Below are 26229 nucleotides of genomic sequence, written 5' to 3'. Positions count from 1 at the left end.
TGATGTGGGAATGCTTGATTATTGTCCTTTTCTTTTTAAATCAAAGAGTGTGTTACTTCTAGAAAGGACACTGCTTACTCTGTACATCAAAGGGGACATCTGTTCATGGAGACCTGCCTGCTGGTGGAAGAGGAGGGATGAGAAAAGTAGTCCAACACTTTGGAAACAGGTCAGGTTAAGAGAACGGTGATGTAAACAAATGAACCTGTCCATTTCTTTTACCTCAGATCCGCGAGTATGAGTGGGTCCACTCTCAGACCAAGCGGCTGAAGTTCAACGTGCTGATTACAACCTACGAGATCCTTCTGAAAGACAAGGTGAGTGATGGGCCAAGGCTGTGGTGTTGGGACTTGGAGAAAAGAGGGCACCGTGGCCATCTTCTTTCCTGCCATCTGCCCCAGCATCTTTGCCTCAGAAAAGATACGGTTGCCACTGGAATGGAAGATGTTTGCTCTTCAGGTGTTTGGACAGTTTTCTTTTGTTTTCTAATCTATCTTAAACTTGCTTTAGTTCTGCACCACACTTTCGGTGTGTTTTCCAACTGTGAGCTCATGAGGGGCTAACAGGTGAGGGTTTGTTTTCAGCACTTGTTCCAAGAGGTTTCCAAGGGCTGTAATATGGGCTGGTGGGTGTGGGGAGCTTGGGAACCACAGGCATTTTTGGTGCTGAATTTTGCTTACCCTTGATTTAAGAAGAAATAATTCCACGTAACTTCCTCACGAAACAGCGTGAAGCATTAAGCTGCCATGTTGGATTCACATTCAGGACCTTCCTCCTTCTGTGCAGTTTCTTCTCTCTTCGTGGGTAGAAATATGTGGGGCAGAGTACTCCTTCCAGAAATATTTTGGTCCCCTGTATATAACAGAGGGCATCATAGGAGAGCCACTGCATGGCTTTTAGCTTGTTGGGGAGTAAAACCCAGAAGATCTGTTTGAGATCTTTGCACTGGAACAGCCATTCAGATACAGAAGCAAAATATTTTGCCACTTAAATTACAAGTCCACCTGCATCACTATGATGTGAAGACAAGCCATGATGATTGTCCTCATAACCTATATATATAATGTAGCTCTGTTTTTTTTAAAATTGTGTTTTGGAGAACACTGAGAGTTTCTAGGAACTGTGAAGAGCTCTCTAACGAGAGGTTTGTGGGTGAGCTTTCCTGAAAAGGAAGGGGTTCCATAGCTCTGGAGAAGAACCCCTATGTTGCTTGCAGGAGGTCTTGCCATCCCAGCTGAAAGGGAGAAGGAAGGGTAAAAGATCTCTACCAGGAGAATTTTGCCATGAGTTGAATGCATGCCCTGGAATGCTTCACAAGACCTCTCATGCTTGTGACACAGGTGCAGGTCCAGAGCAGATGTAGAAGGACTTTCCTAAAGCTTATACTTTAGCGTGGCATTGCTCTAGTGCAGTGTTTCTCAACCTCTGCAACTTTAAGATGTGTGGACTTCAACTCCCAGAGTTCCCTGGCCAGCATGGTTGGCTGAGGAATTCTGGGAGTTGAAGTCCACGCATCTTAAAATCACTGAGGTTGAGAAATACTGCTCTAGTGTAACCCATCTGGCTTTTCTGCTGTAGACCGTTCTGGGGAGTATCAGCTGGGCCTTCCTAGGCGTGGATGAAGCCCATCGCTTGAAGAACGATGATTCCTTGCTGTACAAGACACTAATTGACTTCAAGTCCAACCATCGTCTGCTCATCACTGGGACACCCCTTCAGAATTCCCTGAAAGAACTGTGGTCCCTGCTGCAATTCATCATGCCAGAGAAGTAAGCTTTTGGCTGTGTTGGGACGTAACTTCACTAGGCGTGACCCAAGGCAGAAAGAGCTAAAGCAAAAGAAACTTAAAGCAGATAAAGTTGCCTTTGGAACAAGACATGTTTAGAAGCCCACATGATCGTACAGCAATCATCAATGCAAACCATAGGCAGACTTTTTATGACTTTCGGTATCTGCTTGATGTTGTAAGAGGAGAGCTGTGTTAGTCTACGGTGGCAAAAAATCAGGAATCTGGTGGCACCTTTTTGGACTAACAGATTTTATTAGATGGCAGAAGCGTTCATCAGCTGCAGCTGGTGAACGCTTCTGCCTTTTAATAAAATTTGTAGAGCTCCCTTGTAGATTTTATCTGTAAATTAGTTTTATCTACCTTTTCTGGGTGTACAAGGTTATTTTCTTGGTTTTTTTTTTCCCTCCTTCCTCTTTTTAATGTTGAACGCTGCCCAGAGTCTCCATGTAGCTGGGCAACCTTCTACGTTAAAATTAAAAGATGAAATAAATGGGGCTGCATATGGCTGATGTGAAGGACTCATGCCTTCCTTACCAGTAAGAAGGAAGAGCGGGCTGGGTAATGCTAGGATCTGCCAAATAGCCTTTGGGCTTTGAGGGTGGACTTGGGAATTACTCATCCTCTCTCTCTTCCCCTCTTGCCCTGCGCTTGCGGTCAGGTTCGAATCCTGGGAAGACTTTGAAGAGGACCACGGGAAAGGGCGAGAGAATGGGTATCAGAGCCTGCATAAAGTCCTGGAGCCGTTTCTGCTGCGCAGGGTGAAGAAGGACGTGGAGAAATCCCTCCCTGCCAAAGTGGAGCAAATCCTGCGGGTGGAGATGTCTGCCCTCCAGAAGCAGTATTACAAGTAAGGATGCCGGTGGTGGATCAGGAATACTCAGCCCATGTACCGCAAGAGAACTTTTCTTAGGAAAGAAAGAAAGATAGCGTTGTGCTTGGATTTCCTACACATGGGGAGAGGCTGCCCAATGTGCTCCTGCATGAATCAGTGCTCTGGCTTGGTCTCCAGCCAGTTGGATTCCAAGGGTTCTAAGTGATCCTCCTTTTATCCCTCTAGCCTGGGAAGGCTTTGTCCCCTCCCAGGCAAAAGTGACAGCAGCACTGGAGACTTTCGGAAGCTGCCTGTTGCAACTCTGCGTGCGTCTGCTGCTCTGAGGTGGACTTCATTTGAATTGGCTAGCATGAGTCACACAGGAAGGCCCCTTGGGGTGACAGCTTATGCTGTCCCCTCCCTTCGCCACAAATCTACATACATTTAAAACCGAAGGCTGACTGAGTGAGTGAATGAGTGATTGGGCCAGCTGACGCAAGGTTATGAGTCAGGATGAAATCGGTAGCATCCACACCGAATAATTAATGCAACAACCATGCTGTCTGGTCTCAGTTCAGAAGCAAAGTGCCCATTGGATGGTAGAAAAGCAGTTCAGGCGAGGCTATTTAGGTGACAACAGTGTAGTTGGAATGACTTGCAACTTCAGGCCAAGAGCATAATTGTTATAACTGTACTAATGTTCCCCTTCCACTGAGAGATGCTCAAGGTGAGGTAGATTCCCCCTTACTTTGTCTTGACAAGAACCCTGCAAGGGGGCTGGGCTGAGGGACGATGACTCGCTGAGAATGACTCTTGACTTCTGTAGTCAAGCAGGGAATTGACCCCGTCTTGGTCCCACCCTGCAACTCACCCAGAGCAGTCATGCTATTTAATCCAAGATGGCATGTTTCATGAGCACCTCGTAGTTGCTCTTCAAGGCTTGAGTGTCTCTTTGTAGCATCTCTTTCTGGCATGCGCCGGCTTGCCTTCCGGAAGCCGCCAAAGAGGCTGAAACTGATCTTGCTCTCCGCTGGCCCTTCAGGTGGATTTTAACAAGGAATTACAAAGCGCTGTCCAAGGGGACTCGTGGCAGCACCTCAGGCTTCCTGAACATCGTGATGGAGCTGAAGAAGTGTTGCAACCACTGTTACCTGATCAAGCCTCCGGAGGAGAATGAGAAGGAAAACAGCCAGGAGCTGCTGCTGGTAGGAAGGGCGTGGGGAAGTCTTCTAGTAGTGTCTGGGGAGCAGGGAAGATGAAACCTGGCCGATTCGCCAACTGGTTGCAACAGTTCTGTTGCATGGAATATGCTCTGCAGAGGCAGTCCAAGTTTCCGGTGCTGAGGACTTGCATTTTCAGAGTCCCTCTGTAAGTTGCATTTAACCCTGCAGTGCTACAGGTGTTGGGACTGATGCCCTGCTTTTCTCGGGATCTGTGCATCACTTTGTTACGTGTTGGGAGTGACAGCTCCTCATGTTAGGCTTTAAAAGAAAGAGTTGCAGCCATTTCTGAATCAGCCTCTGGGTTTAGAAGCAGTATACCTACCAAATCCGAGTATGGTAGACGCTTCGCATACTCCCTGGGGCTTTCCAGAGTTTGTGAGTTAGACGCTGTAGGATACTGGAGGCCCGACTAAATTGATTATTTTGGGGAGGGGAGATAACTTCTTTGCTTTGTGAGTATGTGGCTGTTGTTGATAATACCAGTAGGGTTCTTGATAGCTTTAGATGCATGGCTGATTTATCAAAAACACGAGTGTGTTTTGAGGACCTTTGGTGGAAGTTTTTGGCTTGCTTTTGTTTTAAAGCCTGAATCTCAACAAAGAAATTAGGGATTTAGTCAGAGATGGAACACATAACACTGTTAGCTGGTTGTGTGGCTAAGCATGAGGTGCTGGAGGAGAATTGATGTAAAACTGAGGACTAAGTTAAGAAGCTCTAGTATTTAATGTTTTACAATCCTTCCAAATGTCCCAAGGGCTTCATGTGATCTCATGATAACTTGAGATTAACCCTGAAAGTCAGTCTTCCCTGTCTTGAGCACATCAGACATATTGAACTAGGACTTCCGTTCTCCCCAACCAACATGGTCACCCATTTTGAAGGTATCAGGTTGTCGAAGATAGTCTATAAGAAATTGTTACTATAAGTAGACAGAAACTCTGAGAGAGTAACTTGTCTAAGGTAACTTACTGAGCTCATAGGCAAGGTGAGAGTTGAACTAGGAGCATTCTCCTTGTATTCATTTTCATTGTTATTTCTGTTAATTCACTTAAACCAGCTGGGTACCCAGTTGCTCAGTCACTTTGCTCCATCAGGTTTCGAAGCACCGTGTCACAGTGACTTTGTCTCTTTAGTCTTTAATCAGGAGCAGTGGGAAACTCATCCTTTTGGACAAACTACTCACCAGGCTACGTGAGAGGGGGAACCGAGTTCTAATTTTTTCCCAGATGGTGAGAATGTTGGACATCTTGGCAGAGTATCTGGCCATCAAGCACTATCCTTTCCAGGTGAAGAGCAGGGAAGGAGGGGGGCTGGCAGAAGGTGTTCAATGTGTTTTGTCTTACGATGGGTGTGGGAGGTGGACCAGCCTTAAGGGGGAATTTTGCAGACAACTGAATCATACTGCCTTCCTGAATGATCACTGCTACATGGGCAAGGATTTTGCTTCCTATTATTCCTTGCCATGCATTTGTAATGGGGTGTGGGAAAGACCTTGGGAGATGGGGTGAAGAGATGCTGCCTAAGGGAACTGTCAGATAAGAGGCAGCATAGCCCACAGCTGGATAATGGGCGAATCAAGAGGCTCAGAAAGGACCCTCCCTAGTTTCTCAGGCTATAAAGTAGACGGGGACAGAATTGTACTTTCAAGCTTGCAAGATTGATGTTAGCCATGCTTTGTAAACCTGATAGGAATCATGAGCTAATTCTACTTTATTGTAAAGCTACATTAACCGAATCTTGTATTGTGTGAACTCACTGACTTGCACCAAGTCAGGCCACTGGACCTTCTGGCTTGGTAATATTTAATCATCTGAGCATTGGAATTAGTACAGGTCTGTGTATTACTTTCCAGAAATTTGTAAGGTCTTTCCTTGGCATGCAGGAGACTTTAACTGGAATAGTTGGATTTCCCACCTGGAGAGCAAGTGCATTACTGCTTGGAGTTGCTCGCTTTCCACTGACCCCTGCCTCACTTCCATTTTTTTCATAACCTTGCTTTACAGGTTATTCCTGGCTTGGCTGCAGGAACCTGGTCTCCAGCCTCCTGGCCACCATTCCCAGCAGCAGCAGCGGCAGGGTTATTTTTAATCATGGTTATTTTTAGAGTGTTGTCTTGCTCTAAGCTGAAGGAAACCATCCAGGGGAGAGTTGAGTTTCTGGAGGAGAAGCCGGGGCAGCTGGGGTGGATAGGAGGTGAGCATTCCCTGGAGATCCTCTGACCTGTTTGCCATTGTTTTCTGCAGCGCCTGGACGGTTCCATCAAAGGAGAGATCCGAAAGCAGGCCCTCGATCATTTCAACGCCGAAGGCTCAGAGGTATGGCAACTGCCGGTTGTGTAAACAAGTCCAGGAGGGCAGTGGCTGCCTAGGAAAAGGGTAACAAGGCTTAGCGGGGTGTGCCTCCTTGATGAAGAAAGGTGTCTTTCATTTTGGTGATCCGAAAGGTCTGGAGGAGGCTGGCAGCATTGAACAGGGGAAGGAAAAGTTTAGCCTGTACCCATGCTTTGCTGAAGGACCAAACGTAGGTCACCAGAGCTCACTTGCAGCTTCTAGCTGCAATGGAAACATTCTTTGCTTAGCCAGCTCATCTTCGCCTTGTTTTGAGCTGTGTTGACATGTCTGCTGGTTACCTTATTAGGGAGAGAAGGAACCTTGCGGAAGAGAGGAAAAGAGAGGTCCCAGCAGAAGTTAGAAGCTTACTCTTGATTAACAGGAAGAAAGAGAGACTTGCTGGTACAATCTGTGATTTGTTTATCTAGAAAAATCCCACTGAGTTTAATAGGGCGTAATTGCCAGAGTTTGCAGAGAATTGAAGTCTCTGTTCAAACAACAAATGTTAATGGGTTGAATTTGCACGTAGATAAAAAGAAATTAATTTTGGAGCAAGTTTTCTTATAGGCATTGCATAACAGGAGCATGAATCTAAAGAGGCATCTTTTTATTTATCCTTTAGTTTACTGTTTTAGTTCCTTTCTACCAGCCTTATCCTGCCTGGTGCCCTCCAGATGTGTCGGCTGGGGATGATGGAAAAGGTAACCTTAATGTATCTGGAGGGTACCAGCTTGGAGAAGGCTACTTCACACCCTGGGTTCCCAAGATAGAATCTTTCCCAGGCCGTGGAAAGTATGAGCAAAAATGGTAAATAGATATGAACAGCAGCAACAAATGACAATTGCTGGAGAAAATCTGCAGAAAGTTTAAACTTCACAGCTAACTTCAGAAGAGGCAGTCTGTGGTCCTGTGCGTGAAAAGAGAGAACTCCGCTTTTGAAGCAATTTTCATGTTTGCTTGTTTATCTGATTGATTTCTATAGCCTGTCATAATTGTTTTCCATGGGTGCTTTCCTTATGGAAACGAGAGCTCCTTTTAGTGGTTTAGCCTTTTTTGAGGGGGTTGATCTGGAACCAATGCAGCCTTCATGTAGGAGCCACGAACCCATGAAGCTAATGCTTATAGTTAGTGAAATGGTTAAATATGTAAGCAAGAAGGGCTGCTTAAATCAGGGTTGGTGGATTTAGCACCTTCACCCTTCATATTTTCTTACGTTTGAACAGCAGTTGTAACCCTCACCTCTGAACACCTTCAAGTTATTTCCTTGAATGTTCAGACATTGGCAACAAGGGACCTTCTTCCATGTCAAAGATTCTACTCCCTTCCTCTCTGTTCTGGTTTTTGTTGTCATAAAACAACAACAGCAACCCACCACCCTTTAATAAACAGAACCAAATCCACCAATATAGGAGGACGCATTGGACTGAATCCTTCTGAGAGTCCTAATTCACTTGAAGATGTTTGGAAGCTTTTCGGTCCAACTTGAGGCTGCAGATTCCAAGCCGACCCCAGGGCCTCAGGGAAATCTCCAAAAATTGCTACCAAATTATCATTATCCCAGTGTGATGATAATAATGATGACTGTGGTTGTTGTTATTATTGTTAATCATAACAATATGATAGAAGAGGGAAACAATGAAACATGTGCTTGAAGAGTAAACATATTAACTGTAATTTCATTCACATTCATTTAAATGTCAGTGAAATCACATGAAATTTAGTTTTCGCCCTGGCTCTGGCCATTGCTATTTTAAGTGCAATCCTGAATACTACTCAAGGACTGAGTGCAGCTCAGGAAAAGTTGCCCACCTCTGCAGGAGGTCACTGCCCCCCAATCTCCATTCCGCACTTGTCCCAAGCCAGTCTGCCCTGTCGTAGTTGGTCAGTCATAGGAAGAAACAAGGAAGTATTCTCTTGCCTGATGGCCTTGAAGAATTTTGTGCTCGTCCCAGGAGACCAGGCTGTTCTGCTGTTCAACTCTGTGTAAACTAGTAACTGTTGTAGAAGGCATGTTATTTTGGGGCAACCCTTCACGCCTCCATCCCACTTGCTTGTGATTTGGAGTACATGAACTGCTTGCTCTTAAAATGCACCAGTTAGCCATTGTGGCCGCAGTTCATGCCACCTGACCAGTACTTTGCGGACATTCTTCTGGACCTAGGCAGACACAGATCTAATGTGTGTCCCCTTGTCAAATATGCTTAGGACTTTTGCTTTCTACTGTCCACGCGAGCTGGTGGCCTGGGGATCAATTTGGCATCGGCGGACACTGTGGTGATCTTTGATTCGGACTGGAACCCCCAGAATGACCTACAGGCTCAGGCCCGTGCTCACCGGATTGGGCAAAAGAAACAGGTTAGTGGGAAACATTGTCCCTCCTTCTCGGTTTTCTGCAGATGTGGGGGACTTTAGTTCCTAGCCAGGGGAATTAGGGATTCTGGGAGTCAACGTTCAGGGGATCTGAAAAGAGTCAGAATGGGGAAATCTAGTTAACAGCCAGAGAGTAGCAGTCTGGAAATTAATTCTTCCGCAGTTGCTTTACCTTCTCCTGCTGCAAGTACAATGTCAGTTGCCCCTTCCTGCTCTGAGCAGTGGAATCAGAACTGGAACCAAGGGATGAGGGTAGTGATAGAATGGAAGCTGCCATGCTGGTCATTTAGTGGTTGAATAGCACATGCCAATGGAGTTTCAGCTACTAGCTAGGGACTCTGGGAGTTGAGGTCAACACATCCAGAAGGCATTAAATTGGGCAAAACTATGGAGCAAAGACTTGGACTTACGTGTGGCCCTTTCTCAGTTGGCATGGTCCAAGCATGCCAGTGATTCCACGATTTCAGCCCCTGCCATTTCCAGATTGATAGGCTGGCAAAGAAAACTCCGTTTTTCTCAAAAGAGCAGGCAGCAAGATCAAATAATATAGGAAGAGGGAACTTTTAGGGGCATTTGGACACTGTCAGATGTTCTGCCTTGGTGGACATAGCTGGACACAAAACACCCATTTAACAAAAGGTGAAATAGCCCTGGTGGGATGACCTCTTGTCTTTTGCTGCAGACAAATGAGATATTAGAAGCCAGTAGCTTTGGTTTGCAGCATGATGGTATTTTATGCCTGTTTATTAAAGAATCCCTTAAAAATGTCAGGTGGGTCATTGAACTAGGTAGAACAGTGTTTCTCAACCTTGGCCACTTGAAGATGCGTGGACTTCAACTCACAGAATTCCCCAGCCAGCCAAGAGTTGAAGTCCACACATCTTCAAGTGGCCAAGGTTGAGAAACACTGCAGTAAAGAACCAAGAGAGATTTCTGTGCCTCACATTAGCTGCACCTGGGATTTAAGAGCTACCTATAAAGCCATTTCACACATCCCCTGGGTTCTGCAGGTAAACATCTATCGCTTGGTTACAAAGGGGACAGTGGAAGAGGAGATTATAGAAAGAGCCAAAAAGAAGATGGTGCTGGACCATCTTGTGATCCAGCGGATGGACACCACAGGCCGGACAGTTCTGGACAACAGCTCTGGCAGATCCAAGTAAGGAGATGTGAATGCTGGTCAAGGTGGCTCTCCTATAGTGCCATTTGAATCTTGAATCTGGGAAGGTGATAAGACTCCAGACTTATTTTCATCTGAACTATTTAGTGGCATGGGATCCTCTCTACCCCAAGGAAAGGCTTGGGGATCTGCTCTCTGCTATTGGGTTAAATAGAGGATTGTGGCTTCTTTCAGCTTTATCTCCCACCCCAAATATCAAAAGGGCTCAACTGTGAGGGCCCTGGGGATTACACATTGAGTTGTTTGTGGGCCATAGGTTGCTCGTCACTGCTTTCAAGAGAACAAGGAAGGGCTCTCAACCAAAGGTTGCAGCAACTGTATCATCTGAGCTTGGGGTCAGAAAGGTGAAAAACGAAGAGTTTGCTGGCAGAGGATTCCTTCTTCCGATTGGGCTTTGTCTTCAGGTGCAGAATTGAGACAGTAATTGAGTTTTTGAATATATACAAAGAGCATTTTGGCCTGCTTTGCAGGTTGGAGGAATCAAGTATTCTCTGTGCAATTAAGAGGTTGATTTGATATGAAAAAGAAGCATCAGGCTTCTTAAGTAGCCCATCATCCCTACTACCTTAGCCTGGACTATTCAGAATGTGAGCACAGCCTTTCTAGAGGTATAACTGTGACCCACAATGCAGGGCTGCCCTGAATTAGATAAATAATTCTTCTTTGGGCTGTTATTTGGGGATCAACTTAATGTGGTAAATTACTCTCCACCAACAGCTTAGGGCAGCTGTCTTCCCCCCCCCCCCCCACCCGGGAACATTTTTTGAAAACCTTGCAGAATAAGATTAGGTGAGCCATGTTGAATTCAAAACATTTTTGAGCCCCAACCCCCTTGTTGGAGTTTGAATGGGGCTGTCCAAACATTCTGGAAAGGGTTCATCATCGAAACAGCTGAGTTTCAACTTTGAAAAGCAAACTTAAAAAAAAAAAATCCAGAATGGATGGGGCAACATGAGAGCACTTGTAGTAAGGCCAAAACAACCAGCTTTGAGTTCAAAAACATGTTTCAAATTTGAGATTTTTGCCCATTTGTGCATCAAGACATCACCTATTCAGGATCTTTCTACCTTTTCTGTATGGATGTTGATCTTCCTGTTGTTTCAGCCACTTCATATATTTCTCCCTTCCTGATGTCTGTTTTCCCCCCATTCAGCCACCAATAATCTAAGTGAATTGTTAGAGGTCTATTATGTGGTTATTGGGGGGTGAGAGAGATTTTCCCCAAGGATACATTTAACTCTTACTTGCTTATTTGCAAACTTTGTATATTTCTCTGAACTGATCAGTACCGTGTGGGTGATGTTATTTTTTTGGCTTTTCTATAAGAGCCCTGAAAGATTTCAATCAGTTTAAGTATATGTAAGTAGTAAACATTCCTTCCTTTATGAACAGAATGAGAAACGACAGGAGGAAAAGTAGCAATAACTCAGTAGACCCAGGAATTTTATTCAGTTTAGCAGACAGTACAAACCAAGTGATTTAGCATCAATCACTGTTTATTTGATGAAATAAAATGAGCTGGGTTATATTTATCCGCTTTATATGGTCATTGATATATAAATGCAGGCCTTGTGCTAAGTTTGCTAATGGTCTTTTTTTTTTTAAAAAAAAAGCAAAGTTTGTTTATAAAATTGACCATTTGATTGATTTTAAAAAGACAAAAAGAAGGATTTTAGCTATTCAGAATCCCAAATTGCCTAGTTTCTGCAGAGTAAGAGAGATCGGGAGTTAGATGGGACTTCTTCTCATCAACGGATTAAGGCTGAGGAGCTAGATCACTTGAGATCCTGGGAAAGTGAGCTAAGATATGCTCCAGATACTGGTGAACTGGGAACCTTTGTGAGAGCTAGTGGCTTCATGTTTTCCTCTAGTTCAAACCCATTCAACAAGGAGGAACTGACTGCCATCTTGAAGTTTGGAGCTGAAGACCTTTTCAAAGAAGCAGAAGGGGAAGAATCTGAACCACAGGTGAATTTTCTGATCAGTGTTCTTGGTGAAGATTACCTTGGTTCTCCTTGGGATGTTCATTTGAAATTGGCAGAGATTTAGCCCCAGCATAGACCAATGCCATCAATTTCCATACTAGAATCTGAGAAGGACAAAGTATTAAATATTTAAATGCACCTTGCCAGGCTCAGTATATCAAAGCCATTCTCCTTCCACGTGGGCAGACTCATTGATCCTGGCCTGCTGAAATTTCACAAGATCCCCACATCCCATGGGAATTTAGCAACCTCCATTCTGAGATCTTACAAAATTCCACAGTACCTCCCATAAGTGCACCATAATCACCCAAGATTGTTCAGTAATTTTAATATGTATTTTATTATTTACTTTAAACTTTTAAAAGCTTTTTATATTTTAAATAAATGTATTTTGCATTTGTTTTACATTTTGTTTGCACCCTGAATGCTCACCAGAGTAGAAAAGTGAGGTATAAATCAAATATCTCATGCAATGATGTCAACATCTCAGAAGAGTTTAGCCATTTCTATATCTTTTAAACTTAATCTGGGTTTTTATTTAATTGAAGAGGCATGGGTGCCAGTTTAGAGTTTAATTGGTCCTTCCTCTTCCCCTCCCTCCTGTGGGTACCATTTTGATGGCTCCTGATATGTAAGAGATGCTTAACCTCCCTTGAAGGTAGACTGTCCATTTGACAGTCTGAAACTAAAGGACATATTTGTTTAATACAAAATCCAAATCAAGCTGGGTATTTTGACTTTCCAAAGTTTTCAAATGTTGGGCTTTTTCATATTATCTCTCTTGGTCCCTTGAAGTAGTGTTCCTCTATTGCTTTCCTCCCAAATTTTTCTTATTGTGAATTCAGTCTCTGCAGACTCTCTTGTCCCATTCTTGGTGTGTGTCTGATTGCACTCTTGCCCACGCTTCCAGGAAATGGACATTGAGGAAATCTTACGCCTGGCTGAGACACGGGAGAACGAAGTGTCCGCGAGTGCAACGGACGAACTGCTCTCACAGTTTAAGGTACAGGCCCAGAAAAGGATGTTGCCAGAAGCAGCCAAGGTTTCAGAATTTTTTAAATTTTTTTTTAATGTATTAAATTTGTCCCCGCCCATCTCCCCCCAGTGGGGGACTCCAGGTGTCTCACAATTCATTAAAAACAATAAATAAATATACAATTAAAAGCCTATATACACAATTACAAAAATTTGTCATTCAGACCCACATCCCAGCCCTGTCAGCTGAGGACCTACAGTTCCAGTCTTGAGCAGGGGATTGGATTAGTTGATGCCAAGGTCCCTTTCAAACCTTCCATTTTATGATTAATTCTTGGATGCATGCCTTCAGCTATTAAGCCAGAGTCTCTTTTCTTAATTATTTCTTAATTATCCCTTTACTAATCAGATCCCGTGAAATGTATAAAATGAGATCTATAGCCAGCTTTCCAACAAGATGGTGATTACATCTGTCTGTTTGACTTAACTTAGAGAGGAACAACCTGAGGCTCCAGACCTTCATGAATATCTGAGCGACTTGAAAAGTGCCATCCAAAAGAAACTTATAGGATGGCAATAAGCAATAAGTGACAGAAGGGGAAATTGGTGGGGCTTAATATGAACTGCATTTAATTCATTTGGTTTCATTTCAATGGAATATATGTGTAAACAGTGAAATTCAGGAAAGGAAACGCTTTCTAGTTTCCTCCTAGGCCTGCTCATTTTCCAGCAGCACACCGCTCAAAAGCCCAGCATGGCCCTTGGCCTGAAGAGAAAGTGCTCCCCTGCTTTAAATGCAGTTTGATATGTTTGAATTGTTCCAAGCAGTGGAATAGTATAAGAGCCATCCTAGGGCAAGAAATAGGAGTGTTGTGTGTCCAATAAGGTGTTCCAGGTTCATATTCCATCTCTGCCTTGGTTACAGAACATGCTTGCAGCCTCTGTTTCCCCTCCTTTTCACAAATGTTCTTTAGGTAGAATTGAAGTGGGGACATGGTGAGAGAAACCCATTCATTGCATCTGAAACATGCATTGAAAATGGAAGGCCAGTATGGAAGGCCTGGTTGTTTCTCCTCCCAGGTAGCAAACTTTGCCACAATGGAGGAGGAAGAAGCAGAGCTGGAGGAGAAATCTCAGAAGGATTGGGATGATATCATTCCTGAGGAGCAGAGGAAGAAGGTGGAAGAAGAGGAACGGCAGAAGGAACTAGAAGAGATATACATGCTGCCCAGGATTCGTAGCTCGGCCAAAAAGGTAGTTTTCTGCTGCAGGACCCAGAATGGGAGGCATTGTACCTATTCCCACTAATGTTTAATTGTGGGAAGGAATGTTCCTATGACTGTACTGTCTGCTGAAATCTCAGTAGCTGGAGAAGTTGGTACCTAAAATTTCAGTATTCCATAAGGAACTTTGATGTCAGGAGATGATGATGGTGATGATAATGATATATCCCATCTTTATTTTGTATGCATATTTAAATCACACTGGATAGATGGAAACATGGTCACACTCAGCCTGTACATACAGGTAATCCTCAGGTTAAGTCCATTCATTCAGCAACCATTTAAAGTTATGACAGCGCTGAAAAAAATAGATTTATGACTGGTCCTTGAAGTTCTAGCTGTCCCAGCATCCCTGTGGTCATGTGACCAAAGTTTGGGCCGGCCCACATTTATGACTGCTGCCCCCATGGCACCTACTGCCCTGCCCACGGCACCCGCCCTTGCTCCCTAGAGCCCACCCCCTGCTTAATGAGTTCAGTCAGGCCTCTCTGATTTCTAAGCCCCAGGAAAGTAGAGATTGGTGGTTTCAAAATTCCCCAATTCTTAAACTAAAGTCCCCAATCTTTGGTGGTAATTTTGAGAATATATTATAGGTATTCTCACTGAATGGTTGCCAGGCTAATTCATATATCAGCAGACAAAGCACTGAACTGCTAACCCAAATGGTTTTATTTTCTAAGCATGCTTCTGAGTTTTCAGGAAGCCCAGAGACCTTATTGGGTGTTATTGTAATTATTTAAATGTACATGCCACCTGATTCCCAGCAATTCTGGGTGGTTTACAAATGGTTTAAAGCATGAGAAACAATAGAAGAAAAACAACAAGAAACAAAAAAAGGGTGGAGTTGGAAATAAAACAACCTTGGTTTAAAGGAGGCTTTGGTCACCCTCGCTACATCCTGGGTGAAAAACCAGGTCTTCAGGCCCCTTCGAAACACCAGCAGGGTGGAGGCCTTTCAGATGTGGATAGTTCTGCTGGAGATGGACGTTTTGGTTTGCAGAAGGGTAAATTTGCACTCCTTGGTGGGTACCAAGAAACGCATATGCAGACATGTTCTTGAGGACACAGGCCCAAGGCAGTGGGTGGCATTTTGAAACCCCAGCTGTTGTTTCTTAAATCTCCTATCTCATCATGGAGCGTTGAGTGTCTGGGTGCTAAGTAGCTAACAGCATCTGCCAAAGATTATGTCTCGATCCTTGGCCTTGTTTTGGCCCTGAACAGGCTCAGCCCAATGACAGCGATTCAGATGTCGACATAAAGAGAAAGCTGCAGAGGTCATCTGGTTCAGAGAGCGAGACGGAGGACTCCGACGATGACAAAAGGCCCAAACGCAGAGGGCGACCTCGGAGTGTTCGGAAGGACATGGTGGAAGGATTCACGGACACGGAAATCAGGAGGTTAGCATCGAATCGGAGCTGCTTCTACAGGGAGAAATCCAGGGGATTCTTCTGGACTTCTTTCTCCTGCTTTGCCACAGCGATGGGCAGGCTGTATCCTTAGCATGCTTAATTTAAAAAAAAGAAAGAAAAAAATTATGGTGTCTCTGCAAGCTTCTAACAAAAGCTGTAATGATGACCATTTGAAAATCAATAGCTGAGAAAGCTTTCCTAGGTGCCTCCTGGAAGCGTTGAGCCATGTAGCCTTACAGTCCAGTTAAAGACATTTTAATGGACAAGTCACCTTATTAATTAATTTAATTAAATTTCTCCCCCTGTTGACTCAGTCTGTTGCTTTACATTTAGTAATAAAACGGTGCCTCTCTGAGATGCAGTAGCTATGAACTTGCTGGACCTTTCCATCTCCACTTCACTGGATGCATCTGTAGTGTTAAATCTAATTAATAGGCACATCTACCATTTGAGCCTTCCGTGTTTTAACTCGAGTAGAAACAATCCCTTGTTTGTATCTACGTTCAAACTTTTCAAGGCAGATTAGAAGAGAGGTTTAATGATTTTGCAAGTTCAAAATCCTGATGTCTATAGAAAGCCACCTTACGCTGACGTCAGGCCCGTTGGTTGGCCAGGCCAGGATTATCAGCAGTGACTGACAACTCAAGGGCTTTAGATAAGAATCTTTCATCATCCTGGCTGGGGGATGCTGAGAATTGAATCTCTGGAGGGGTTAAATTTAGGAGGGTGAGACCAGAACCACAAGCAGATGAAAAAAATGAATGCATTTAGCAGGCATCTCTAATGGTTGTTGCTCTTCTTGTTTAAATTCCACAGGTTTATCAAGGCATATAAGAAGTTTGGGGTTCCTTTGGACCGGTGAGTGCCTGATGAGAGAGGACGTGTAGTCTACTAAACTGGCGCTGTGATGACATCAAAGCAATGACATTGGTGTGACTATTAAACCTCGTGCGCCATCGGTTTCATGTTGTGGTTTTTGTTTTAATCATTGTACACCACCCAGAATCACTTCTAGGAGATGGGTGGCTGTATCAGTTATTCAAATAAATAAATAAAATAAATGATGTCATTGTATATATAATGCAGTCAATTAGGTATGATGTCATCACATGTGTTATTATCACCTGCTTTCCTATCCCCCTACGGTTGGCTGGTCCTCCTGCTAGGTTATGTTCAGCTCCACCATTTTGGTGACATCACCAGCCACCAGAAGACCTCTTGCAGCCCCCTGGGAGGTTAGGGGGCAGAGTTGCATCTCCTGATCCCTCAGTACTGTCCATCCCTGCATTTAGATCTTCAATTGGAAAAGCAGGACCTATGAATGCAACCTGTGGGCTTCCACGTGGTATGTGGGGTGTATAGTTAATTTCCCATCAAGGTGCTGTGACTTGTTCTCTGGTAACTACTGTTAACCCATCCATGTTCTGGAAGTGCTTTCCCTTGTAGCATGGAACTTCTGTAATGTTGTTTATATTGCTTGCAAAGCAGTTCCGTTGCTCCAGTCTTTTCAGCTACTCAAGGCAGCGTACGTATTCTTTGGTCCCTCCGCAATTTATCTTTGCAACAACCCTGTAAAGCAGTTTTACTTGAAAGATAATGATTGGCCCCAAATCATTCAGTCAGCTTCTGTGATTCAGCAAGACTTTTTAAGTTCTAGCCTGGCATTCAAACACTTACAGCTCATGAACTGTCTCTCTCCTCTGTCCCACCGCTGCTTTGTTTTAAAATTTAGGGTAAAGCGACCAAGTCAGCAGTAAGATTAAGGAAAAGTGTTTTAAAACAGTGCCCTGTGGGGGGGGGGGGATATCATGCGTAGCTGTAGAGCACCTTTATTATATTCCATCTCCTCCTTTTCCAGACTAGAATGCATTGCTCGAGATGCTGAACTGGTGGACAAATCCGTGGCTGATCTGAAACGCTTGGGAGAGCTTCTCCATAACAGTTGTGCTTCAGCCATGCAGGAGTATGAAGAACAGCTGAAGGAGAATGCAACTGAAAGTGAGGAAAGGGGCTTTCTTTGATGGGAAAGGTTGGTGGTCAACCTAGAGAGCTGGCTCAGAATCCAAGATTATGAACCTGTCCCTTTACAAAAAGGAAATCAGCACCGTATGAAGAATTCATACTTAAGAAGACCTGAATTCTGCAACTAGCATGCAATTCTATAATTCTATATCTATATTAAATATAATAATAAAATAAAAAATATATCTTATATATAATATATATAAAATATATAATTATATAATTCTGCAACACTGCCATACAGTACATATTTGTTTATGCTTGCATAATTGGTTCAGTATTTGCTAAATCCATCTTCCCCATTGATTTCTCAGTTTGAGTGTTTCACTTCCTATCTAAACTTACCTAGGGTTTCTCATGTAGAGACAGTGAGAGATAACATCATAAGATGGAATCACAGCAAAGCCTGAAAGTTGGGAATAGTATTTTTTTTTTTTTTTTTGAAATGTACAAATTCTGTCAGCTTTGGCAACCTATGCCAGCCTGTCCTCTAGGAATCCAGTACCCTGTTTGGACCCCATAGATTTCCCCAAGCCTGCAAGTGAGGAGAAACCGGTGGGCTTCAAAAGCCACCTGAGCTATGCTCTGAACTGCTGTAGTGGGTAGTTGGGCCTGACTGAGTGGCCTTTTTGAATTTTCAGGTTGAAATTGTACTTGCTACAAATTTATATGCTGTCAGTCCCGTGTTATCTATACAACCCCTCAATTGCAGCCTCCTGCTCATTTTATAGGAAGTTGCTGGTGGGTAGTTTGGATGGATTTTAGAGTTGTCTGTCTTTGTACATCTTGACCTCTGCTGATGTTCCCAGACCTTAATGCCCTCAAAAGTTAAACTTGTATACTGAGCTTGCTGCCAACAGACTGAAGCAATGCTGTTGTAACCTTAAATAAATAAGCATTTCTCTTTTTTTGTATAATTTTATTAAATTTATTTTAATTTTATTAAATTTAAAAAAGATAAAAACTAATGCAAACGAATATAAAGTGAGAAAAAGAAAAGAAGAATCAAAGAGAAAGCCAAAAGTGCAAGAAAGTAAAAAAGTAAAAAATAGAAAAGAAAAAAGATACAAAGAAGTAGCCTCCAATCGTCTTTACAGCAGTTATAAGTACAATTATAAATTTACCTCTTACTCTAGGTTACAAAATGACTCTCTTCTTTCTGTAGTAAATAAATAAATAAATATTTCTGTAAATCATTCCTGGAGTCTCCTCTGGTGACTTTTGAGCAATCAGACAAATATCTGACTGCAGTCCCAGTTTGGGGGTGGTTTCAAAAACCCCCATGATGCAAAAACCAGTCCTCCTTTTCCAAAATCACAGGCTGATATTTTTAGCCCCAAAGCAGGGTCATGTTAGAAGTCTCAGGTACTGATATATACTTTAAATGTGACTCTCAACTCGCCCCACCTGATTTTCACTGAACTCTGTGTGGCTCTTTTTTTAATTTTTTTTTTTTTCAGGCAAAGGGCCAGGGAAGAGAAGGGGCCCCACAATTAAGATCTCTGGGGTCCAGGTGAACGTGAAAGCGATTATTCAGCACGAGGAGGAGTTTGCAATGCTCCATCAAACCATTCCCACTGACCCAGAGGAGAGGGCGAGGTAAGCGTGACCACGTAAGACAGATGCAAGTGTGCGAGAGCTGGTGTGTAGCAGCCACAAGTGGCCAAGGGAAGAGGAGAACAAAGGATTTGGAAAGATGACTTACATGTTGCTCTTAAATGAAACGAACACTTAGGGAGTATGTTATTATTTATGCTCTGTGGACCTTTACATTTGAAAAAGATCCAAGAGATTCATAACATAAATCTCTAAATGGTTTCTAAAAAATAAAATATGGAAGAGGCTGAGCTGTGGAACAGGCAGCCTCTACTTTGACTCTCTCGTCTGAGAACATTGAGACTTGCTGGATTAGACCAGGGGTACAGTCCACCCTAATTAACCAGATGCTTCTGGGCATCTCATAAGCTAGACAGAAGTTCTGTAGTCCTTTCGCTCCTCATCTTCTCCAGGGACTGATTAGTGAGAGATAAGACTTGCTTCGTTCATTTTCAATTAGAAGCCAACGTGATTTGAGTGTAAGTGTGATTATTTGAGAGAAATCCAGTGCAGTGGAGAGAAAGTTTTGGTGGAGTTGACCTAACCTGAACCTTACAGTACTGGAGCTCTGCAAAGCATTTGAAAGAGGCAATTCGCATCAGCACAAATGAAGCATCTCTCTTGGGTGTGTAAAAGCAGATGTGTCTTTACCCAGGCTGGCACGGCGGCTTCAGAAGCACCCGCATTATGCTTGTGCATACACAACCGCTTCACTTTGCTGGTGGTAGTGGTCTCTGCATGCTCAAACAGCTGGGGATATCTTTCAAAGCAGCCACACAGAGCCTACCAACGTGGTTGTTTTAACTCCTTGAGGAAAAGTACTTTGTTTCCCTAACCTGTGAACCATCTCTTTTGAATGCTTTGCATAATCCTTGGCTACATTTGTTTTGTTTTTTTCCCCCCCTTTAAAAGTTGGCAAAACAATATCCTTATCATTGCTATGGGTCCCTGATGTGCCATAGCAGGAAAAATTCTAGTTTGTGGATGGAGTTCAGGTCAATGGAGAGGGAGTGATTGTGTCCCCAAATTCTGCACACCCACCATTCCATCCGGCCAGCTGATGGCTGTGTTGATAGGATGTTGGGATTTGGAATTCTAGTTCAAGACATCACAGAGTGCGTGAGCAAAGGCTATCCTCTAACTCAAATGATACCTGCTCTTGTATCTTAGGGTTGTCAAGGTCTGCTTTGTTTTCAGCCACATCTCAGAGGACTTTGATTTGTGCACATGAGCGAGGACCACTGAGCTTGCTTTCTGAGGCTAGGTTCCTTCGTTAGTCACATTGGAGAGTAGGACACAGTTCAGGAGTTGGATCGTATATAAATCACGGGCAGAAGCAATGAAGGAATGGTCCTCTGCTCAATTTAGGTGAAGCCCTATGTCACCTAGTGACAAGAGGTTGAAGAGACAGTTTCCCTTGTGTGTGTGCACATTTCCACACACATCTATAACATTGCCTTTCTTTTGCCTTACCCAGTTCTGTTGTAGAACTTTATTGACAAGGGGATGGAATCATTTGCCATCCTTTTCCTCTTCTCTGATCCAATTCGCAGGTTCTGTCTGACCTGTCGTGTCAAAGCTGCCCATTTTGATGTGGACTGGGGAGTTGAAGATGACACTCGCTTGCTTCTGGGAATTTATGAGCACGGGTACGGGAACTGGGAGCTCATCAAGTCAGACCCAGAACTGAAACTCACCAACAAGGTACACGGAACCTCAAACTTGGTAATGTTTTATAGATGTAACGCCAGATTATAATGTTTTAATAAAGGGAGTTCTGCAGGATGCTGCTGCAGAAATCTGTTTCTGCAGTTTGACAAGCAACATATTTTGCTTGGTTTTTATGCACTGGAAACCCTGCAAAAAAGAGAGCCAGTTTGGTGTAGTGGTTAAGGCACCAGGTTAGAAACTGAGAGACCGTGAGTTCTAGTCCTGCCTTGGGCATGAAGCCAGCTGGGTGACCTTGGGCCAGTCCCCCTCTCTCGGCCCTAGGAAGAAGAAGGCGAGGGGAAACCACTACTGAAAACTTGCCAAGAAAACTGTAGAAACTAGTCCAGGCAGTTGCTAGAAGTCAAGACTGACTCAAAGGTACCCACACAGACAAAAGTAACTCTCAAATCAAGCTTGACTCCTGGTGACTGTATGGACATATCCATGTACTTTTCTTAGAGAGCCAGTTTGGTGTAGTGGTTAAGGCACCAGGCTAGAAACCGGGAGTTCTTGTCCCATCTTAAGCCCAAAGCCAGCTGGGTGACCTTGGGGCAGTGCCTCTCTCTCAGCCCTAGGAAGGAAGAGGCCAGGGCAAACCACTTCTGAAAAACTTTGCCTAGAAAACTGCAGGGACTTGTCCAGGCAGTTGCCAGGAGTCAACACTGACTTGAAGGCACCAAAAAAAAAAAAAAACCCTGCAAAAAGTTACAGTGGATTTTAAAAAAGGGGTGAAAAAGGGACAAAAAAGCTATGGAGGAAGGTGGCCGTGATTCTGTCTGCAAGGCTGCCATTTTGTGCATTGCTCTTTATGGTTTTATGTATATTCCTTCTCCACCCATCCCCAGATTTTACCTGTGGAGACAGATAAAAAGCCGCAGGGCAAGCAGCTCCAGGCGCGAGTCGATTACTTGCTGAAACTTCTCAAAAAGGACATGGAGAAAAAGGAGAGCTTGAAAGAGACAGAGGAGGTCAGTTCCGCCACGAAGCAAACACAGTTTGCTCGAGTGGATGTGTGTATTCTGTGCATCGTTTGGGAGGCTAGTGCATGCAAAACTCAAGCTTCCAGTCCTTGTGGTGGAAAATATGAACATGTGAAGGAAGGGGCTAAACTAGAGTGATGGGGAGGGGGTCTCTATCAGCCTTCCCCAATCTTTGGACCCTCAGCTGCCTGTATTCCTCAACCCACCTGCCCTGTTCTGGGACATCAGGCAATTGCAGACTATGCAGCCTTAGGATTTTCGCCAGGCATTGAAGACTTGGATCTTTCCTTGAGCTTTTGGACTGGGAGGTTAAACCAGCCCTGCGGGTGGATTTGTTTGTTTGGGTCTATGTGTTTTTAAGACCCTGCCATTTATTATTTTCATTGTTGCTGCTGCTGCTGCTGCTATTCTTATTCTTATTCTTATTCTTATTCTTATTCTTATTCTTATTTCAGATTAGTGTTCAGGCTGTTGCCTTGTCTATTACATTGAGTATTTATTATTTATTAGAAAAATTTATATGCCCACTCAGTATATACATTTTTCTAATAAATAAATGCCCAACATAATATACAAAACAAACAACCTGAATATTAATATATAATAATAATAATAATAATAATAATAATAATAATAATAATAATAATCCATCAGCACTGACAAAATCACTAGCAGTCAGTTGCAAAAGGCAGCTTTACTTGGAACAGCTTATATCACAGCTTTTTTACTGTAAACCGCCCAGAGTCACTTCCTAGTGACATGGGCAGTGACCAAATTTGACATATAAATAAATAAATATCCTGCAACAATACCTTTAACACCATCAAACCATCAAACACCTGCCTATTGCAAGTCCTTGGGAAGGACTTGATAGGTGGATAAAAATGCCAACTCCAGTCTAAACATCTGGCCGACTGTGTGACCAACCATAATAAACAATAATAATAACCGTAGGCAGCTAATAAACAGTTAAATAATAATTCATTTATTTTTGTTGTTCGACTTGGATACCCCCGCCGCCCGACTCCAGATAACTCTGGGCAACTCATAGCATAAAAAATGAACTGCGATATGCTACTCAGATAAAATAAACAAGGAACAAGATGGCGAATCTGGCCAACAGCAACATACAAAAAGCGCAAGATTAAAAAAACTCTTTAGCCCACCGTCAGCCCCATAACAGCACTCTCAAAAAGACACAGAGAAATGCTGGGCTCCCCTTCCATTCTGCCCTGGGGCCTAAGGAAAGAGCCAGGTCTTAACAGCCTTCCAGAAGGCAAGGAGAGTAGGCCCCCCCCATATCTTGGGGGGAGGCTGTTTCATAAGGTAGGGGCAGCTACAGAAAAGGCTCACTTTTAGGTCTCGCCAGATGGCCACATTTAATAGAGGGGACCTGGTGCGAACCCACCTATCCAATCTAGTGGGACGGGTTGATGTCCTCTAGGAGAGGCGGTCCCTCAAATAACCTGGGCGCATGCCAAACAAGGTTTTAAGGTGATACCCAACATTTTGAATTGTACCTGGAAAGAGACTGGAAGCCAGTGGAGCAGTGGTGTACATGAGTGAACCATGGGTGCCCAAAGCCATGGGTGCTGCTGCATTCTGGACCAGTTGAAGCTTCCAGTGGTCTTCAAGGGCAGCCTCATACAGAGTGCGTTGCAATGCTTCAAATGGGAAGTGACTAGGGCTTGAGTGAGCAGCCTAGTCCAGGAGTGGGCACAATTAGCACACAAGCTGAATCTGTGCAAAGGCCCCCTCTAGCCACAGCTGCCATCTGCTCCCTGGGCAGAAGCTACCAGTCCAGGAGGACCAAGTGGTGCACCAGCTCTGTCCGGGGGGTACTACCCCATCAAGAATTAAAGGTGGTGACTCTCCAGATCCACAGATCCTTTGTGTGTTGCCCAGAGATACTGCTGTAAAAGGTTTAAACAAATAAAGATAGGATTCCCCAAGCTGGAGAGCAAGGAGGGTTTTCTTGCCATCTGTGCCCTCATGGGCTTCTCTTCTGCCATAGACCAAGATCAAAAAGAGGAAACCCCGGGTCCGGAAAGAGAGCAAGTCCCCCAAGGGCAAGGAGGAGCAGGGAAATGAACTCTCTTCTCCACGGCATTCAGACAACCAGTCAGAAGAAGGACAGGTCAAAGTAAGCATGGACACTGAGGATCTGGGGCTTCTGGGTGGAGACAATGGCGGACTAACATTGAGGGTCTGCAGTCCCCGCTCTACCGTTCTGGGAGCACCATCTTAGCCAGGGGCTACAGTTCAGAGGAATCCTGGAGTGATGGAGCCATTGAGGTGAGACCTGCTGGAATCCTTGTTTGAGTCTCCCTCTGAGAAAGGCCCCTGCTACCACCAAGGATTGTGTTTATTACTTTTAGGGTGTTTTTTTTTTTTAAATAGCACTATTTATTTTTTTACTGTTTTTAATGGATTGATGCCTTGAGAAAAAGATATATTCCCTTCCTCCTCTGACAGTAAGGTGGATGTTCTGTCCTCCATACCCATACACATTTTTTCCCCCAAGGAGGATGGGTTGGATAAGAGTCCCGTGAAAAAGAAACAGAAGAGGAAGGAAAACAAGGAGAACAAGGAAAAGCAGGCCACAAGCCGAGAAGAAAAGGAAGGGGAGAAAGAGAGGAAGAAAACAAAGGATAAAAAAGAGAAGGTTGGTGTTAACGTCTCACTTCTGCTTATCCTATCTTGATGGCGATGCCATTGCTGATTTAAATAAGGTCCACATACATGTACTTGGCCATGTCACATGTGTGAATAAGCCATCACCAACCTCATGTCATGGGTAGAACTTCCCTTTCTTTGTTCTTCATACGCTCTTAAAATTACTCAGTTCTCTCCAACAATTTAAAGTCTTGAATGCTGTATATTTTTTTTACCTTGGATAATGTCATGTTGGCCTAGCCCACCACCAGAAGATCAAGAGGCTGCACAGGAGGGTAAATTTCTATGTACCTGACCTTTCAAATTTGTTTCAGGGAGGCTTCTGTTTCTTCAATGGTCATTGCCCAGGTTTTCCCAGGACTGAAGAAAGTGGTTGGGTTGTCACATTTTTTAAAAAGCCAAACGGGTTTGCACAGACAAGGTGGGAAGGAAGGGTTGGAGAGAGTTTTGAGAGTTTTGAGAGTTGAAGTATCTTTCAGAACTGTCTACCAGTTGCAACAGGGCTGTGAGTGGTGGGTGGTTTCCCTCTGGGTAGAGATTTCTAGAGTCATACAGAAGGGTACGTGATAGTACAGTGGTACCTCTACTTACGAACGCCCCTACTTACGAATTTTTCGAGATACGACCAGCTCCGGCCCCAAAAATTTACCTCTACTTATGAACTCGCCTCGACTTACGAACCGGATCCGCGGCCATTTTCCGCCCATTCCACATGGTCCACGGCCATTTTTCCGCCCGTGCCATGTGGTCTGCGGTCATTTTCCGCCCGTGCCACGTGGTCCGCAGCCATTTTCCTGCCCGTTCCACGTGGTCCGCGGCCGTTTTTCTGCCCTGCCGCGTGGTCCGCAGCCATTTTCCGCCCGTTCCACGTGGTCCGTGGCCATTTTCCCGCCCATTCCACATGGTCCGCGGCCATTTTCTGCCCATTCCACGTGGTCCGCGGCCATTTTTCCGCCCCTGACACGTGGTCTGCGGCCATTTTTCCACCCTGCCGCGTGGTCAGCGGCTGTTTTTCCGCCCCTGACGCGTGGTCTGTGGACGCCGGAACGGATTAACGATAATTACATTGAACCTTATGGGAAAATTTACTTCAACTTGCGACCAACTCTACTTGCGATCAGAGTCACGGAACGGATTAAGTTCGTAAGTAGAGGTACCACTGTATTTCTGTCCATTATTTTACATTTCTGGCCAGTCAGAATAGAAAGAGAAAAGCTAAAAACAAGTAATTTACAGATATGCTGTTACAAATGAGCCGCAATCGAAGTATGATAAAGGTTACATATCTTTTAGAAAGTGACATACTTATTTCTTGCCCAGTGAAATCATTAATTTTATTCATGAGAGGGTTGCACAAATTCATTCATTTTAGATTCATTCATTTTAGAATTTTAGATGAGGCATCCTGTTTTAAGGGGGCAGGGAAATCACCTAGGAATTTCAGGCAGCAGAATGTGTTTCTCAACACATTTGATTTTTCTTCCATTTCCTTCTTGGCATGTCTGTGACTTTCCAGCTTATGCTGTTTCTAGAGGCATCCTATCTCATCTTGTCCTTTCACAGTCCAAAGGCAACGAGGCCAAATCTGGAAGCAAAGCAAAGCGGTCGCAGGGTCCTGTCCACATTACGGCAGGGAGTGAGCCTATCCCCATTGGAGAAGAGGAGGAGGATGACTTGGACCAGGAAACCTTCAGCATTGTGAGTCTTGGGATACAATGAAAAGCTGGGGAAAAATCAATGACCCTAGAAAGTTCTCATTTGAGTCAGGAGGGCAGTGAATATTTAGTTATGAAATCAGCTGACCTCTTGCTTCATTTGACTGCAAGCCTGTATGTTTCCTTCTGAATTCTTCCCTTCCCTTTGCCCTCCCCAGTGCATCTCTGATTTTGC

At 44.0% G+C, this 26229-nt stretch overlaps 1 protein-coding gene across 3 annotated transcripts in view; it reads left to right on the top strand.

The window, feature by feature from the left end:
• The window catches only part of CHD2 (chromodomain helicase DNA binding protein 2), a 76568-nt gene that overhangs the window by 38102 nt on the left and 12237 nt on the right, over positions 1 to 26229 (top strand). For all 3 annotated transcript variants that reach the window (XM_025177485.2, XM_025177488.2, XM_088136431.1), the window contains 20 exons: positions 228 to 317; positions 1579 to 1769; positions 2448 to 2636; positions 3643 to 3805; positions 4957 to 5109; positions 6067 to 6138; positions 8359 to 8508; positions 9534 to 9682; positions 11575 to 11671; positions 12599 to 12691; positions 13744 to 13917; positions 15168 to 15343; positions 16172 to 16213; positions 17214 to 17353; positions 18838 to 18976; positions 20527 to 20677; positions 21529 to 21651; positions 23678 to 23806; positions 24188 to 24328; positions 25903 to 26037. In XM_025177485.2, coding sequence (XP_025033253.1) covers positions 228 to 317; positions 1579 to 1769; positions 2448 to 2636; positions 3643 to 3805; positions 4957 to 5109; positions 6067 to 6138; positions 8359 to 8508; positions 9534 to 9682; positions 11575 to 11671; positions 12599 to 12691; positions 13744 to 13917; positions 15168 to 15343; positions 16172 to 16213; positions 17214 to 17353; positions 18838 to 18976; positions 20527 to 20677; positions 21529 to 21651; positions 23678 to 23806; positions 24188 to 24328; positions 25903 to 26037 — 2697 coding nt within the window. The remainder of the gene's footprint in view (positions 1 to 227; positions 318 to 1578; positions 1770 to 2447; positions 2637 to 3642; positions 3806 to 4956; positions 5110 to 6066; positions 6139 to 8358; positions 8509 to 9533; positions 9683 to 11574; positions 11672 to 12598; positions 12692 to 13743; positions 13918 to 15167; positions 15344 to 16171; positions 16214 to 17213; positions 17354 to 18837; positions 18977 to 20526; positions 20678 to 21528; positions 21652 to 23677; positions 23807 to 24187; positions 24329 to 25902; positions 26038 to 26229) is intronic.

Source organism: Python bivittatus, unplaced genomic scaffold (genome assembly GCF_059951505.1).
Source record: "Python bivittatus isolate LINGU-HERP-01145 unplaced genomic scaffold, Pbiv_v1 ctg000140_np1212, whole genome shotgun sequence".
NCBI lineage: Eukaryota > Metazoa > Chordata > Lepidosauria > Squamata > Pythonidae > Python > Python bivittatus.
The sequence above is the reverse complement of the archived record's forward strand: the minus strand, read 5'-3'. Positions and strand labels throughout refer to the sequence as shown.